At 40.3% G+C, this 18,720-nt stretch overlaps 2 protein-coding genes and 1 long non-coding RNA gene across 3 annotated transcripts; 2 read left to right on the top strand and 1 right to left on the bottom strand.

The window, feature by feature from the left end:
• Positions 1-851: 851 nt before the first annotated feature.
• Positions 852-1,836, top strand: LOC136484203 (uncharacterized). The gene is made up of 2 exons (XR_010765813.1): positions 852-951; positions 1,468-1,836. It is a non-coding gene; the product is annotated as an uncharacterized lncRNA (long non-coding RNA).
• Positions 1,837-9,764: 7,928 nt separating this feature from the next.
• Positions 9,765-10,479, top strand: LOC136480778 (protein FAR1-RELATED SEQUENCE 5-like). Its single transcript, XM_066478234.1, has 2 exons — positions 9,765-10,412; positions 10,462-10,479. The coding sequence occupies exons 1-2, from the start codon at positions 9,765-9,767 to the stop codon at positions 10,477-10,479; spliced, it is 666 nt and encodes a 221-aa protein (XP_066334331.1).
• Positions 10,480-13,730: 3,251 nt separating this feature from the next.
• On the bottom strand, positions 13,731-14,222 carry LOC136480776 (5-methyltetrahydropteroyltriglutamate--homocysteine methyltransferase 1-like; the record flags this gene model as incomplete). The annotated part of the gene is made up of 3 exons (XM_066478233.1): positions 13,731-13,844; positions 13,946-14,109; positions 14,195-14,222. Coding segments are annotated over 3 exons (306 nt in total), but the record flags the coding sequence as incomplete, so codon positions are not given.
• Between the last annotated feature and the right edge of the window lie 4,498 nt (positions 14,223-18,720).

The following is an 18,720-nucleotide window of genomic DNA, read 5'->3' as shown; positions in this document are numbered from 1 at the left end:
GCACAGGGATGCCCGGGACCGTCGTTTACTGATGCAAGGTCCAGCACACCATCAAGGCAGCCGCAACCTTGCCGGATACAAACACGCATGGGTACGCGAATTGATTTATCTATTGTTACGCTCAGTTCTGTCTGATTTCTAATCATCGTGCTGTCTTTCTCGCAGTCGGCGTCACATAGTGGCCAGGCTTGCTCAGACTTCCAGGCATGGTGTATGGCCCACAAGGGCAAGGCGACGTCCGACGTCTCCTTCAACCTGGAGGACCCGCCCGAGGCATACACGAACCCGAGCGTCCACTCCCGCATCAGTGAGTACACTGAGGTGGCGAGGTCGCTCCATGGGGCAGACCACGATCCGAGCACCCAGGACTTCGATGGAGAGGCCGTCATGAGGGCGGGGCAAGGCAAGAAGCATGGGCGGTTCTGGCTTGGCGACGGCGTCATCGACACGGCCTCTACTCCCTCTCTCTCCCAGATCCGAGCACGGAGCACGAGCGAGAGCCCGGCCATTCGCACACGGCCGACCGCTGCACAGCACCGGGTCGACGCACTCGAGGTTATTCCTGTTTGACTTGTCATACATTGATCTTTACACACCTTAATTAGCTTTGCATTACTGAAACATTGGAGTCAAATATTGCAGGCCCGGCTGGAACAAGAAATGAAGGAACGTCAGGAGCTGGGGGCCCAGCTAGAGGCCGAGCGGGCCGAGCGGCAGGCCCAGGCGCAGAGGCTGATGAACATTATGGATTTCCTACAAGGGCTTTGCCGAGTGCAATCTGGCCTTTGCCGAGTGCCTCAGGCACTCGGCAAAGAACCTGAATCCAGTAGTGATGTCTTCGTCTGCTTGCAATTAGGGAGTGCCCAGGTATAAAATCGCTCCCTTCGGCTCTGCAGCAGCGACTGGACAGCGGCCTCGTGGAAGCTACGAATCTAGATTCTCGTCTTGAAGGTACACACCAATCTTTCCCGTATATGGTGCATGCATAAATCCTGTGTTTGCATGCCGACCCTGTCCATTTTTTGTTTGGTGGACACGCCGCCATATGTAGATGTTTGCCCTGCCATTTCAAATCTCCGCGCTTACTATGTCTATGTGCTAATTTTGACCGAAGCAGCAGATATATGTATTTTTGAAATCTTATTGGATTTCGACGATTCTTTGACATCTATATATCGCTCTTGTGTTCTCCATGGCTGCCTAGGCATCTCTACCTCTCTGCTGCTCGCTTTATCCTTTGAGCATTTTTCCGTGGAGTTTTCATATACACATGGACTCTCTTCCCACTTACCACACCATGAGTTGAATTATGTGTTTAGAATTGGACCAAATGTATACAGGCTGTTGACAACTGAAAAGCAGAGTCTGACCGGATTATTAGCATATTATATATATATACTCCTATTTTGAGGTTTTATTGGACGAGCCTTGAAGATTTCTTTAATTATATATATAATTAATTAACAGGTCGCTTTCCACGGCTGCTTGGGCGTCTCTGCACCTCGCTCTTAGGCCACTGACTGACGTCCTCGCTCTTAGGAGGAGCAACAGCAGCAACTTCGTCACCGGCGATGAATTCAGCAGAAAGAAGGACGTACACGCCCAAGCTGAAACTTCCCTCATCTGCAACTGCAATGCAAGGGTAAAAAGCAAGAACTAGACACCATGAGTACATCATAGCATAGGAGAACGAAGCGACCCAGAGCAACGTCTGCTCTGCAGGAGGCTACATCCGTGAGATCATAGATTATTAGATTCGTTTGCTATTCTTTGTGAGTCAAGGGATTACTGTTACTATTATAATCAGAGTTCATGAAGCAGGAGGAGATTTATTTATGAAGCGCCGTTTATTTATAATCAGTTTCATTGGTGCCTTTATTATTGGTTTTATATATACACAGCTCATGATAAGCTAAGCACATGCATCTCTCTGATGTAGTCGCGGCAAATACGCATGCTTTGGTGAGGAGTTTGGATTGGTGGTTTCTCTTGCTATGCTGCTGAATGAAAAAGCTGTGTAGGATGCTTTTGCGCTTGCATGTGGACTCAAAAAGCTGAACATGGATGCGGCAGGCAGGAGGCTGCTTCTGCTTCCATTGCAACGACACGAGTAATAATTCCCATGGGTTTCCTGCAGGCCACCTCCAATGCAACCGCGATGGTTGCCGGGCCTATATAAAGTCGTAAGAATGCGGCCCATTTCTCTTGAAGAAAAAAATAAATAAATTCCTTACCGGGCACCTTGCTCCGCGGGTGCCGACGACCATACCTAGCACGCGTGCTGGTACGAGGAGCGGCGCCTGGGGACGTAACGAGCATGTGGCATCCTGTGCAAATGTGCAAGAGAGAAAGAAAATATAAAAGTGGTTAGAGTGATTTAATAAATCAATGAGTTTTCCTGATGCAAAATTGTATTCTATATTTTAGGAGCGAGATTTTGTAAAATATTGGAGAAATTAAACTTAACAAATGTGCTCCCAACTTTTTTTATCTACATGGAAAACTCATTGATTTACCAATTACTTTTTTAGGAACTATATTGGAGATGCTCTAACTTCATGCAAAACACGCGGTGTAAGCCTAGTACGTAATACCTTTAGCTCTTGAACTTTATAGATTCATTTCCTGTGTACGATATATTAACTTTATATGTCGGTACTTACTTCTAAGATGAACAATTCTCTATTCTAATTATTCACAGGATTCTTCTAATTAAGATGAAACCTTTATAATAACAATACATTAAATTTATATGGTGGTATTATTCGTTCACTAGCGGGCTCTTACTTCACGGGAGCACCCTACCACTCTATCATACACTAGCATGTGGCATGTGTAGGATGCTATCCTTTTATATTATTATCTTTTACGAATCTTGTATTGAAAATTTCGATGTCTAAATGAGTTTAGATGAAACTAGCTTGAACCACAGAGCTTTAGATCTTGTTGAGCACTGCAACTTTGGTACAGAGCAGGTCTCCATTCGAGATCTTGTGGCGGCATCCACACCTGTTGAGGAGAAGCTGTCACCATTGGCGGACCCGGATAAATAAGCTCCTTCCATCATCTCTAGAATTTCTAAGAATATGGGACTGTCACGGGTTGTTTGAAGGACCGAAACGGCGACCAGAGGGGGGGTGAATAGGAGCCTCAAATTTCTTTCGAAAACTTGGGCCGCTGTCCCAAAATCAAACCCAAAGCCAAACACACGGGAGAGGAGAGATCCACGAGCCAACTAGGTGGCTGGATGTCTATGGCGATGACCAAAAGACACAGCGGTGTAAGGAAAATGGACCCTAGGCCCATTTACTTTGGATTTTGGTGTTTGATGACCAACACAACTAAATTGGACTAATGAATTTGCAAGTGATTGTTTTGTAGTTCAATAGGGTGCAAGACGTGACTTGGACGAAGGTGACGTGATGATCCGATGATCAACACCATAAGCAAGACCCTAGGAGCACAAGAGAAGACCCAAGATATCAAGTAAAGTCCAAGCACGAAGATAGGAACCAAGCCGTACGCAAGATCGCGAAGAAACGAGCTCACAGAGGTGATCGGACGCTGGCGGAAAGCAACCGGACACTCCGATCAAGAGGCTCGGCAAACAGGCGTCAGCAGCAGCGACCGGACGCTGGACCGGACGCTGGCGGCAAATCGACTGGACGCAGGACAGCAGAGTCCAGTTGAGTACAAAGAGGTTTCAGAGCGGCGAAGTTACGACCGGACGCGTCCGGTGGTATGTGACGGGACGCTGGCAGCGTCTGATCAGTTGATTGCAGCTCTAACAGTCAAGATGACCAGACGTGTCCAGTCAGGACGTGATCAGCGTCCGGTCAGTGGCAGAAAAGCAGGATTCCATCCCCAATGGCTACTTTCTCAGTGGGGCTTATAAAAACAACCCCCAACTGGCCAAATGAGAACAGTGGAGCTGAGGAAACATATCAAGGGTGTTGATACACCATTTTAGTGATCTCCACTTGCATAGTGCTTAGTGTTTTATCAGGTGATTAGTGTAGGTGCTTTGCGAAGTGCTTAGGTTGATTAGACCACCGCTTATGCGTTTGCTCTAGGTTTAGGCCTAGTGTTTAGTGAAGTTTACATACCTCTTACCACTCGGTGCTTGCGAGTACAATTGTTGTACATCGGAGGGGCTTGTAGTCTTGCGAGATCACACTAACCGCGTTTGTGGTGTGGCCACCACCATGTACCGGAGGGAATAAGGCCCACGGCGTTTTGGCCGGAAGCTTGATAGTGAAGACGGCGGGGAGTATCCGGGAGAGGCTTGCTGGAAGGCACGTCAGAGATCCACTTGCGTGTGGGGAAGGCCCGAGGCTATCCACGGAGTTATCCGACCGGGAGCTTGGCCCTTACGAGGGATTCCTTGCGAGGGGCTCCAACGAGGACTAGGGGGAAGCTTGCACGCTTCTTGATACCTCAGTAAAAATACTGGAGTCATCGACGGGAGTTTGCATATCTCTACCTTGCTCTTTAAGCTTCCGCATTTACATTGATTATATTACTCCTTTTGCGGTAGAGATAGCAAAACACTAGCAAAACCGTAGTTGCACATTTAGATAGTTTATCTTTTGCATAGGTTTTGCTAGGGTTAGACAAAGAGGCCATAGTTTAGAGTTAGAATTCTAAGTTGCCTAATTCACCCCCCCTCTTAGGCATCTCGGTCCACTACAATTTGTATCAGAGCTGGTTGGCTCAATTTGGACCTTTGGCTTAACCGCCGTTGAGCCGACGCTATTTAAAGTGTTTGGGATGGATACCTCTAGGCCTCCGCACTTTGACAGCACTAACTTTCCCTATTATAAAACTAGAATGGCTTGCTACCTTGAGGCGGTTGATTTGGGAGTTTGGAGAGTCACTCGTGATGGGATGAAAACCATCAAGAATCCCGATAAACCCACAAAGAGTGAAGAAAAGGAAATACATTTCAATGCTAGAGCTAAGAATTGCTTGTTTGAATCTTTTAGCATGGATGTGTTTAACCAAGTGTTCACCTTAAATATGGCACATGAAATTTGGTTAAAACTCCAAGAGCAAAAACATTGTCTAGCTAAATAAAATTATGATTCCTTTACAATGAAAGATGATGAGCTTGTTCGTGATATGTATTCTCATTTGAATCTAATTATCAATGAGCTCCATTCAATAGGACTAACAAAGCTAGATCATGCGGATGTCATGAGGAAGATCATCTCTGTGCTACCACAAAAGAAATATGCAAGCATCATCACCATCCTTCACAACATAGAGAACTTGAGCACCATGACCCCAGCCATAGTCATTGGCAAGATAGTGGCATTTGAAATGTCACGTAAGATGGGTCAAGAAGAAGCCTCTTCATCAAGCAAAGGCAAAGCTCTCGCATGTAGCGAAAAAAATAAGATAAAGGGCAAGCAAGTTGAGACAAGCTCAAGCTCAAGCTCCTCAAGTGAAGATGAAGAAGAAGATGAGGATGATGATGATGAAGAAGATTCATGTGATGATGATCAATCTTCCTCCTCCACCTCCGACCTTGATGAAGAATCAATCAAACTTATCAACAAGGTGGAGAAGATGATCCAAAGGCTCAATGTCAAGGGTGTGCCCATCCAAATCCAAGACATCATCTTCACTAATCAAAGAAATAAGCAAAGAAAGAGAGGATGCTATAGATGCGGCGAGTTGGGGCACTTTGTGGAAGTTTGTCCAAACAAGCCCACACCCAAGACAAAGAAGAAAGGCATGCAAGAACCAAGCCCTCACATCAATAAGGTCATGGGATGATTCTTCAAGTGAAGAAGAACACCATCACAAGAGGTGAGGCCACAAGCACTCATCATCAAGCTCTTCTCGTATGTGCCTTATGGCACGAGGTAACAAAAGCTCATCCTCTAGTGAGAGTGATAGTGATGATGAAATGCCTTCTTATGATGAAATTGTGCAACAAAATCTTAATTATGCTAAAGTTTGCACTAGTCAACAAAAGAAGCTCGGAAAATTAAAAGAAAAGCTAGATAGTTCACAAGAAGCATACAAAACTTTGCTTAAATAATATGAGAACTTTGCTAATCTAAATATTGAACTATCTACTAAAATTGAGCAACTTGAGGCTAGTGCAACAAAAATGCATGCACAATTAATGATGAGCAACTTGTAAAAAAAAGTAAAAATTTAAAAGAAAAGTTACCTAGCTCACAAGATGCTTATAAAGTTTGCTTGCTAAAATGGAAACCATGTGCAAACATTGTGATGAGCTAACTAATAAAGTTGCTAAACTTGAAGCCGTTAGTAACACCTGCACCAAGGCATCTAAAAAGAAAAGTTCTATCTTTAACATGTCTAAAAAGGATGCCTCTACTTCTTGTAATGTTTTATGTGTAGACTCATCTTTGTGCAACCAAGTTTGTGTTGAGAAAGATATTGTAGATACATGCACACAAGAGGTTGCAAAGGAGAATGAGCAACTCAAGCAAAAAGTAGCTCGTCTCACCAAGGACTTGACTCAAGTGAAAGGCAAGGCGAAGCAAGCCCAACTTCATCAAGATAACACCATCAAGGGAGTGAAGAAGCTTGATGAAGGACAAACCGTGGTTTGCTACGTGTGCCACAAGGAAGGTCACAAGTCCTATGAGTGCAAGGTGAAGAATGGGGGAGGAGCAAAGAAGAAAGAGAAAAAGCAAACAAGCAAGCTCTCCAACACCTACGCCAACAAGGTGGACAAAAATGCCTCCACACCTTATCTCTTGAAGAAGAAGAAAAATGACAAGGTGGTGACCATCAAGGTGAACAAGCAAGGCAACAATGGGGTCAAATGCTTTTGGGTGCCAAAGGAAATCATTTCCAACATGAAGAGCACCAAGAAGGTTTGGATCCCGAAAGGGAAGTGAGAAGTCCAATGGACTTCGGGGAATTTGGAGACTTGGCAAAGTATGGGTGCATTTCATGAGGTGCATCATGACGGACAAAATCATTGCCAAGTGGGTTAGTGAATACTGTGGACCCAAATTCCCCTTCCCGTGTTAGGTAACTAGATTCAATTTCTTTCAAGTAGTATCAATTTGCATTTCCTACAAGTGGTATATTTTTTTACAAATTAGTATCTTTAAGCATCTAGTTACTTTACATGCCTATGTTTGCATTTGCATGCTTAAATCTTTTGTCATGCTTAAATCTTTTGTCATGCTTAAAAATAAAGAGTCTGTCTACTGTACACATGTGTGTTTTAACATAAGCCAACACATGGTTGTTGGATGTCTATAAAACACACAGATTTCAACATAGGAAAAACCACGTGTTTTTGGACTAGTTAGCACATGGTTGTTAGATGCCTAAGAAACACACGAATTGAAACACTAGAAAAAAAACGTGTGTTTTAAGAGAATGCAACACACAAATTCCATCAGGCAAACAAGGCCCACAACTGTTGTTCAGCCCAATAAAGACGTGCCAGAGAGGCCCACTAACTAAGAAGACAGAGTAGTTCAGCCCAGAGCCCAATAACTTAGAAGACAGAGAGGCCCACTAAAGACATGCCAGCACATAAGCCCAAAAACAACAATCTATATACTTGGGAAACAAGCCGGGCAAACAGGAGGAAGCCTCTGCCCTACGTGGAGATCAGATCTCTTCGTGGGGGCAAGCAGAGCACTGCTCTGCGTGTAGATTAGATCAGATCCCCACACAGAGCAGGGGAAAGGAGAAAACAACCGACAGATTAAAGATGAAGATCTCCTCTACGTGGGGGCAAGCAGACCAGAGGAAAGAGGCAAGCAACCAACAGATTGAGGGGGAACCACTAACCTCAATAGCCAAGGTAAGCACACCGACTTCCTCGTAAAGATGTAATCCAAGATTGCTAGTATTTGCTGCAACCAAATTCAGGAATCAGAATTACAGATTTACAAATTAAGGAACTCAGGAAATAAAAATACAGAATACCTAAAAACAAATTGCATATTTCAAATAGTGCAACTGGTATTTGCTGCTAATGTAATTATACTAATTAAACAAGCATTTTTGGATGTTGCAACCAAGGAGGTGAGAATAGCCCAAACACACTACAATGAGCTGCAAGAAGCAGCTGTGAACTCTGAATGTGGCAAACTATGCTTTCTATTTATAGCTGATTCTAACTACTTACAACAGCCCTAGTGTGTGTTAGATGCATGAAATATGTAATGATGAGAAACATTCTAACTGTCAAAATATGAAATCTGGATGTTATAACAGAACATGAATCTAGAAAGAAGAACAAGGCTGCAGGAAATGTTAGAGGCACAATATTAGATTCACAATTATGAGGAAATGATTCGCCAAGAAGAAAGCAACAATGATGTAAAATTACTCCTAATTCAAAACAGTTGACACAAACAATAAATAAATGAGAACTAACGGCTTCTTATTTTCTTACATGTTTCAATTGCTTCCCTTATGCAACTAATACAAGCACCCGTCAAGTTTGATCAACTACTTGAGGTAAGAAACACAATTCAATGATGCAATGAAAAGCTATGTAAGTACTCAGCTGCTTGCTTTTTTATGAAGCAGACTAATATGTATGTCACAACAAGTAGATGTGATGATTATCCAACATTAGTGAAGTCACAAGAAGCAATTAAGGAAGTGCAGTCAACTCCTTACCAAATATTTGCAGTCACAAATTGTTCCAGTGACCTTTCAAATACCTACAGATACAAAAAGGTGAGCAAAATCATTGCTCAGAATAAAAAAATGCCAACATAAGAAGGTTGTTTTTCGACTAGAATATATTTCAATGCAGGGAGGCTACACTGAACTTATGATGGAACAGATTAGGAACTCTCAGAAAGATAATCAGACTGACTGGAATACGCAGGTAAAATTTATAATACCAGTACACAAAAATTACAATTCACACATATGTAAATTACACACATATGTGCAATGTAATTTCAGCATAACAGTACTTTAATTTCAATGCTTCATTATAAACTGTGCAGCAACATGAAGACATGCAAGGATCATTAACAAAAATGATACTTGGAAATAACAGGAATGAGGTAAAACTATATTATATATGCTTGTCAAACTAGTTGTGTTATATTATAAATGGTGACCATTCTCATTATCAAACAAATAAAACAGAATATGAGACTTGAAGATCTGGATGGAATATTTGGACCACAAACTGACTGGTCAATATCAGAGTCAAGGATATCATATGAGGTACATACAGACAGCTGAGCCAATTTGATTACATTTATAAGCAATACAAATATGTACTGCCATCAAAGTAAAACTTATCTTTGCAAAAATAGAATGGAGAAATGGCAATCATCGCTGATGATGATGGTGTAATGACAAGCATAGCTGATGATGATAGATCTAAAATTCAACAATACTATTGGCAAACTGATGTATTCAATAACTTGGACATTGATGAGGTACATAAAAAATGATCTCTTCAACTATTTCAGTACACACTGAAAAAAATATTTGTATTATAAATCATGTTACTTAGAAACTAAGACTCCTGCTAATATATTTACAGGTGCAGCATGAAAATCAAGATGACCAACCAACAATGGGAGAAAATGACTTGAGGATCATAGCAGTAGAACCAACAAGTTCAGATATTACATCAACAGTTACAGATGATAATGAACATGTAAATGGTAGCCAGGAACTGACGAAGGAAGGATTGAAGAATTCATAAAAAAAATGAGTAGGTTGCAGCATCTAAAGGCAACAATGCACCAATCAACAGCAAGTACACCCCACAGCTATCGATGGAATTTAAGAGTAGGGATGATGCTCACCATTTCTTTAACTTCTATGCGTTCCTAGCTGGATTTCAAGTTGCCATAACACATACGACAAGAACTCAAAGTAAGAAGAGAAATAATGAGGTAGTCAAAGTGATAATGAGATGCACTCGTCAAGGAAAAGAAAAGGAACCAAAGTGTTTAGAGCAAGAAGAAGCTGAAGTAGACAAGGATGTTGGAAAGAAACCGGTAAGGAGAAGGAAAACAAATGTTCAGCAGAAGTCAGATTGTCCTTATGTTATGATGGTGAAAGAAGAAGGAGGTGTATGGAAGGTTAAAACTCTTGATTTGGAGCATAATCATGAGCTATGCCCTGGAGACAGGGATCAGCTATTTTTTGGTCACAAGTATATGACAGAAATGGAAAAAGGACTTATCAAGACTCTGAACGATAACAATATCCCGACTAGGAAGATGGTTTCTATTCTATCGTATCTTAAAGGGGGGCTTACAGCTCTACCGATGAAAAAGAAAGATATCAGCAACTACAGGACAAGGCTAAATAGAGAAGTTAAAGGATCAGATATGACACAAGTCCTGGATTATTTCGGAAAGAAACAAACTGAGGATCCATCTTTCTTTTACAAGTTTGATTTAGATGAGGACAAGAGAGTGAGAAACTTGTTCTGGACAGACTGTTATTCTATGAAATATTATGCAGATTATGGAGAATGTGTAAGTTTTGACATGACATATATGACCAACCGATACAACTTACCTTTTGCACCATTTGTTGGAATCACCAGACATGGGCAAAGTTGCCTTTTCGGATGTGCTTTCCTGCATGATGAGACAGTGGACACTTTTAAGTGGGTATTTCAAACTTTCCTTGAAGCAATGGGAGGAAAACACCCTCAAACGATCATCACAGACCAAGACATGGCGATGAAATCAGCAATAGAGCAAGTCTTCATAAACACAAAGCACAGAAATTGCTTGTTCCACATAAAGACCAAATGCTACAATAAGAATGTCAAGGTCTTTGCAGCAAACGAAGGACTATATGAAGACTTCGAAGATATAGTGAACAATAGTCAACGGTGGAAGAATTTGAGTGACTTTGGAAGAGAATGATTGAGGAAAGAAACCTTGAAGGGAATCACTACTTTTCCAAGACGTGGGAAATGAGGAAAAGGTTTATCCCGGTCTACTACAAAAATGACTTCTTCCCTTTCGTACAGACCACATCCAGGAGTGAGGCAACAAATGCGAGGTTCAAAGACAATGTTGGGCCAACCTATAGTATCATCAGCTTTCTAAAAGAGTACAATCGGATTGTTGATACCATAAATCGAGCAAAAAGGCTAGAGGACAGCTATAGCAAGCAGAAAAGGCCCAAGGAATTTATATTCGGCTACAGAATAGAGCAGCAGGCACAACAGCTATAGAACAGAAACATATTCAAAAAGTTCCAGCTACAACTGAAGGCAACATCAAGGCTAAACTATAGGGAAACTGAAGATGGGAAAACATTTGAGGTGTGGCAAAAAAGTAACCAGATTCATGAGGTTCATAGGTTTAGGAGATATACAGTAAACACTGAACTAACAGAAGGCGAAGAAGAATTTACCTGCATATGTGCAAAATTCAGCAAAGATGGCATACTCTGCTCTCATATCCTAAAAATAGTCATTGAAAAGGAAATCAGCACAATTCTAGACAAATACTTCTTAGACAGGTGGAGAAAAAAGGATATGAAGGTACATGTTGAAAGACAAGAAGAAGAAACAGTTGCAACAAGCTCATTGTTGAGATTCAACATATTATCTAGGAGATCAACAATACTGAATTCAAAAGGATCAAAAAAATGAGAAAGCCATGGAATATCTTATGGCAGAATTCGACAAGATGGAAATCAATTTAGATAGAATGCTATGTGCCCAGCGAACAGGTGAAGCACAAAATGACCAGCAAGGAAATAAAGAAGGACAAACTATAGCAGCACAAGATGGAGATCTACAGACTGAAATAGATGATCTAGAAAGAATTCAGAGAAAGGGAAGGCCACCTAAACCTGTCAGAATGAAGACACATATAGAAGAAATAAAGAAGAAACTGGTGGCAGCAGAAAAGAAGAAAAATAAGAAAACGAATGACACAGACAGTGCAGGTATAAAATTTAAGGACATACAAATAGAATTTGAATCCAAATGCAAAAATTCTTATTTATGTCAACTAATAATATTTTGTAGGCTCCCCGGTGAAGCCAAAAAGAAAGAAGAGGAAGGAAACATCAAATGGTAGCACTAATCCCGAAGCCACACCACACTAAGGACATGGTGATCAAAGACATGCAACAATTCACGATGATCAGCAGATAGAAGCAAAATTTAAGTAACAGAGCAATTTCAACTTCTGTAGATAGCTAATACTACCAGTTTCCTCCCACTTACCTACCCCACCATACAGACTTACAAAATATAAAACATGCCAGCGATCTAGGACTAGGACAGTAGTGGCCTAACCAACACACAGAGAGAATATTTCAAGGTAGGAGGAGCTGAGTTTGTCGGGTCTATGTTGACACAAATCACAAATAACAGATTTCATGATACGTACAACCTCTGTTATTAAATAATATGTTGTAGAATTCATAGAAGTAGAATTTTCCTCAACAATTTGTCCAGGTAAGTTAGAAAAAATGGGAGATGTGCATATCATGTTGATGTCCAAAACAAACAAAATACTACATCACACTAGGAATGCCATTTTTCCGTAGTTGTTTTTTTCTTGTGCACAGAAAACAAATACAGGGACAACAACTCTTTAGACACTATAGATAGATGAAATACTTTTTTGTTACAGATATATTCCAAATAACGCATAGACGAAATGATGTGCGAGGACAAGGACAAAAATGAGATGTCTATTGACACAAATCAGAATTAACAAAGTTCATGAAGTGATAGCTCAAATCACAAGAGACTGACCAAGATCAACATTTGGATGGCTTCAAGTAATTTTGTAGCGGCACTACCTGATGGTTGTGAGCTTGTGTTCGACAACCAAAGTGCCTGTCACCTCTATCTCTTCAGCTCGGTTCTTTTTCAGATGGGAGCAAGTACATTCTCCTGCATGCAACCAACAGAGTAACTAGCGAATTAGTCTCACCATAAGGAAACTAACAGATGAACAAAGCACTGCATGCAAAACAAGATCTACAGACTGCACCAAAAATAGCTCCAAAAAAAAGTTAGCAAGTGGGCCTAACCAACACACGAGACCACACCATACAGACTTACAGAATATAAAACATGCCAACGATCCAGGACCAGGACAGTAGTGGCCTAACCAACACACGAGAGAATATTTCAAGGTAGGAGGGGCTGAGTTTGTCGGGTCTATGTTGACACATATCACAAATAACAGATTTCATGATGTGTTAGCACAAATCACAAAAGACAATTTTTATCTATGGAAGGACAAGGATAAAAAAGAGGTGTGCGTTGACACAAATCACAATTAATAGATTTCAAGATGTGTTATCACAAATCACAAGAGATAATTTTTTCTACGGAAGGACAAGGACAAAAAATAGGTGTGTGTTGGCACAAATCATAACTAACAACTAAACAACCACAGAAAGACAAGTGAAAGTATCCTAACAACTACACAGATATTGTCCCAGTGCAACAACTTCACAGTTCAAAGTATCCTAACTTGCAAAACCTTACCTAAAGAAATCAATGATTGCAACAACCACAGAAAGACAAAACATAAATGGCAGGAACACAACACTAGGTGGTATTCAGATTCAGAATTCAAGGTGACTAGTGCATGGATGGGGAGGTATGTGACAAAGGACCGAGAGCCTCAAAACAGGGCAAGATTATGGGCAGGTTACCATAGACTCACACAAACCGCTACAATTCTGCAAATGGGAGCTAGGATGCAAACTGCTGCCCAAAGTGGCATCAACTTTGTCCTTTCTCAGCATCTCATGTTGTACAGGTCATGTGATACTTGCACCATGTAAGACACACCATGTAAGGCTACTGGGGATTTCCTCGATGCCTGAGCAGCAGCATTTGCTGCAAAGTAAGCCTGTAGATGTCATTTGCAGAAATGAATAGGCCAGTTATGCAGGAAAAAGAAACACCAAGGACTAGTTAAAACAACAAAGAATGAGAACAAAACTACCATACCTCATCCTTTTGACCAGCCAATGCCTTCATAAGAGCATCAACCTCAACAACCTTCTGGGCAGCAAAAGCAAGCCAAGACTTAATCTCGCTGTCAAGCTTAGTCTTGTTCACAAGATCCACAGCGGTGTGCATGAGTGAGTAGGAAGTTGATACAACAAGCTTGTCTAAACAAATGGTAGGCATTATCAGATATTGCCAACTGTAACCAAATCTAATCTAACGACAGATAAATAGTGAAAGTATGATTACCCTTCCCAACAACAGCCTCAAGAGACAAGCCCAACAAAGAGGTACTTTCCAGCAGGGAAACCAGCACTCATGACAAGACCAAGAATTCGGGTTCCACGGACAAGATCAAAACCATAAGCAGTCACACCGCTCAGAGATGTTAGGGTCCTACATTCAAAGAACAGTGAGTATGCTATCATTACAAAAGGGTCTAGGAGGAACAATGGTTGCGAAAAGGGTGAACTAGCGACATGAATAACATACTTGTATGATTCAGCAGGAACATCAGCAAAATAAGTCTCGACAAGCATATTCAATCCAGAAAGTGGGCTCATCAAACTGAATACATGAAGCCCCAGTTGCCTTCAACTCAGCAATGACTTCCCTACAATCATCATGCATCAAATTATCAACTGAAAACTCAAGGGCCAGCAGTAGATAGTAACTTGTTTATAATCTTACTTGTATACAGGGAGGGTGCTGCTAAGAAGGGAAAGAAGAGGGAATCCCTTCTCCACACCCTTGGCAGGATTTGAGAGCAATAGGTATGAGACTGGTCCAATAAGTACTGGCACGGTATCAACACCAAGCTGCATGAGGCAACAACATATAAGCCATACAAGCAAGTAGATGAAATCATTGCAAGAAAAGGCACCTGTTTTTATATTTTAGAGTAAACAACACAAAAGAAATAATGCATCCACTCTGTGTGCCCCACTGCTTATGACATAGGAAAAATGAAAATACACTAAACTCGTAATCCTTTTTAGACAATCTCCAACAGAGCAAAATAAGAAAAACAAAACAACAAAAGCAAGATCAGACTAACTTGTCAGAGGCACAACACAACTCAGGAAACATTCTTACTATAGCCTGAAATTGTCATTTTCATGAAGAAAGCCATTTTTGGTCAATGTGTCAACGCTCAAGTTCAAACAATGATCTAGAAAGCTCAAAAGTACCAAGTTTCTTTGCAACCAATTTGATCTGACAATATCATAATAACAAGCTTCCAAAATGTTACACCAATTAGGTATCTGGATGTACATCCCAGTTTCTATGTTAATCCAAAATTACTAATTAAGTGCAGGATTAAAAATGAATGATCACTACTAGTTTGAGGTTCAATTAGCTGAAGGCAGCATGCTAAACTATCAAATGACTTTATTGGGTAATTATGATGTCAAAAGAAATAGGAATGTATTAGCAACCATCAGATAATCAAGTACACAAGTAGGAAATTAACATTAGGATAATAGATTAGCACATTAAACTGAGATAACAAAAATATAATGAGTGTATCGTACCGCCTTAGCCTCCTTGTATTAGTTAACAGCCTTGTGAGAAGTGTAGGAGAACTTGGTGTTAGGGCCCAATTCAGCGACAATAAAATGGCTATAAAAGTAGAACAAAGTTTGTCAGAAAAAATATTCAATACAAAATCTAAAACTGAAATTACCATTAGTAGCAGGCAAAGGACTTACTAGTTGGTGTCGAACCACTTGGTCATCTCCATAGCAGGGACAGTGGCATTGCCCCTGGCCATGGAGAAGTAGGTGTTGAACCCAATCTCTCCTCCAGTCCATGAGTAGCGCTCTGGGACAGCGCCGAGCATGGCGGTGTGTGTTGACACAAATCACAATTAACATATTTCAAGATGTGTTAGCACAAACAAGTCACAAGAGACAATTTGGAGCACACAATAACGGAGAAAGCACACACTAACCGGATCAGACGTCATCTTTAGAAGAACAAGAGGGACCTCCACAACCCTCAAGCTTGTCCTTGTCTTCGCTATCAAAGGTTACTACACTGACACATAGTGGACAAAAAAGACAAACTAACAAAGAAGGACATAAACTTAGAATAATGGTTCAAATATTATCATCCACTTTAGTTTAGCCTCTTGACTGTAGATTAATATTTACAACCATTTGAACACCAACTATTCTCATCAACATAGCTGCTTCTTTACAAAGTACCATGCACTCATAGCATGAACCTACACACTACATGACATGAACCTAAACACAAGATCCAAACACAACACGCAGGTCATGCTCTCTTATAGTACTGTTCGTAGACCTGAGAAAAAAATATTAGAAACAAAAATCAATTAAGTACATGATGGAACAATACACAAAGTGACATTGCAACTAGTACTACCTCAGCATCATATTTCATCACTTTAGATCGACCATCATCAGAACTATTGTATTCATTGAAAATCATGTCATTGATGTACTTGATACGAAGATGCCCAATATCAGCTTCAGAAAACTTGTCCATCAAATAGACATTTAGCTCCCAAAGCTCTAGATTCTTCATCGCAAAGATACTACTGTCATTGCTAAAGCTGAAACAAGATATGAGAAAGACAAGACATAATATTATAAGCACCAAACAAAATGATATGATCTAAAAAAATTAAAAAAGACTGTACACTACCTACTTCTCAGTCTGCTGAGGTACATCTGCATAGATAACTTCATATCCATGGAACCCAAAGTCAAATTGGACAACTTCACTCCAGACTGTGGTCAAGTTTGGTATCTAAAAGCAGGTAGAGGAAATAATTAGAGTGCAGATATATATTTTTTCTTATTTGAACAAAATTTCACATTGCATTCAAACAAAATGATGTGAATCCATGTGCTGCTGCTACTTACAAATTCATCACGAATAGCTTTATGGAAATGTGAGTCTGCTCCAAAATGTAGAGTACAGGAATCCAAGATTACAATCAATCTTCGAGTGATATACAAAATAACCACATACCACCGATCATGGAAGAGAACCGGAAAATAAAGCTGACAAAATAACACAAAATGAAAAATAGGGAATATTAGCACAACTGCAATGCACACAACATATGTGCTAAAAGCTTAAAAAAATTAAAAGGATGTGTTACTCACATATTGGCTGTATGCTAATGACCTTGCACGACCAGCACCCTTAAAGCATTTCACTGCATTATCATATAGCTCCTTCTCCTTGCTATCATTAGGGCCATGATTTCCAATAAAATAGTCCTACAAAAAACAGATTGGTCAATATTATTTTATTTGATATAGTTACCACATGTAATTGAGAAAAAAAGAGAAACAAATGACACACCAACTTTAGAGAAGAAATAATGCTTGTAAGAATTCTTAGGGTGTTTCCTATGGAATAACAATCTGCACAAAGCATTCACTACAAAGTAATGGACCTTTCCTTGAGGCTTAAGAGAACTTGCAAGTGCACTTAATTTCACAACCACTTGCCTATAATCGATTATTGCAAGACTGAGACAAATGAAAACAATTCATAATTACTTGATTCAAGTGTACTCAAGAGTGGTGAAAACGGTAAGGACGTTGTAAACATTGAAAACTTACTTGGAATGTTCAGTTTCTGCCATCTTCAAAACAACCTCATATATGTCAGTTTCAAGTCTGGAGACTGTTATCTTCGAATGAGGCATCGTATAAGGGCTCAACTTGTATTTGCTTGGGATCACTGTCCTCCTAGGACGACGAACAACCAACTTTGCACTAGAAGAGTACTAAGGACCTTGGTTTGAAAAGGACTAAACCATTGCTTCTTTTTGCAGAAACAGAAGTCCCACCTCGATGGGATGGAAGAGGTGTAGGTGCCTGCAAAATCAAGAAAAAAACATAAAGTTGTTCAAAAATCATAAACTAAAAATTGACATAATAGGTACCTCTATTATGTCTGATTTAAAATTGACATAATAGAGGTATAAAGAATGAGACAATAGAAATGCTTCTATTGCCTTTATTGTCAATATATACACCACTAGTATCGCTAAGGTACACTAGAGTATCGATACTACATGACTGAGAGCACTTGTACTAGCTATTACATGACTGAGAGCAGTCGCAACTACTAACAAATTGTTCCAAATTGATAAAACTATAAATGCTATTTTACAATGTCAATGTGTACTCTAGAAGGGCTGATTGCAGCTAGAGGAACAGGAGCAATTGATTCTTCAGGAGTATCAGTAAAAGGTAAAGACTCCATTTGCCTAAGGTCCTAATCAAGAAATACTACGATATTAGTTACAAAAAATAGATCACAAGATATGTCACAATACAAAATTGATCCAATCTAATAAACAAGCTTACAGTTTCAACATTGTCATTTCTCTCGGTCTCAACAGTTTCATGATTGCTCATGCTACCGCTTGGACCAGATGGATTAGAACTCATCCGATCAATAAAAGTCCAATTTTCTAGTCCAGGGCTAAATCGGAAGTAGAAGCTGCTCTCATATTGAACCTATCAAAAAGTGAAAATAAATCAGGTGCTATAGTATAGTGAATAAGACAAACATATTACAACCACGAATTTAAAAAAAGACCAAGTTACAAACATATTACCACAGAATTGACTGTTTTATGCATGTCATTGGATACAGCACGTCGAATCCCAGATATCACTCGATCAATAGGACAAGCTATACTAGCACCTGATAATGGACCAACAGGACGCCACAGTTTAGGGTCTTCATCATAATTTCCCAAATCATCCTCAGATTCA

The sequence above is a fragment of the Miscanthus floridulus genome, chromosome 9, assembly GCF_019320115.1.
Source record: "Miscanthus floridulus cultivar M001 chromosome 9, ASM1932011v1, whole genome shotgun sequence".
NCBI classification, from domain to species: Eukaryota; Viridiplantae; Streptophyta; class Magnoliopsida; order Poales; family Poaceae; genus Miscanthus; species Miscanthus floridulus.
The sequence above is the reverse complement of the archived record's forward strand: the minus strand, read 5'-3'. Positions and strand labels throughout refer to the sequence as shown.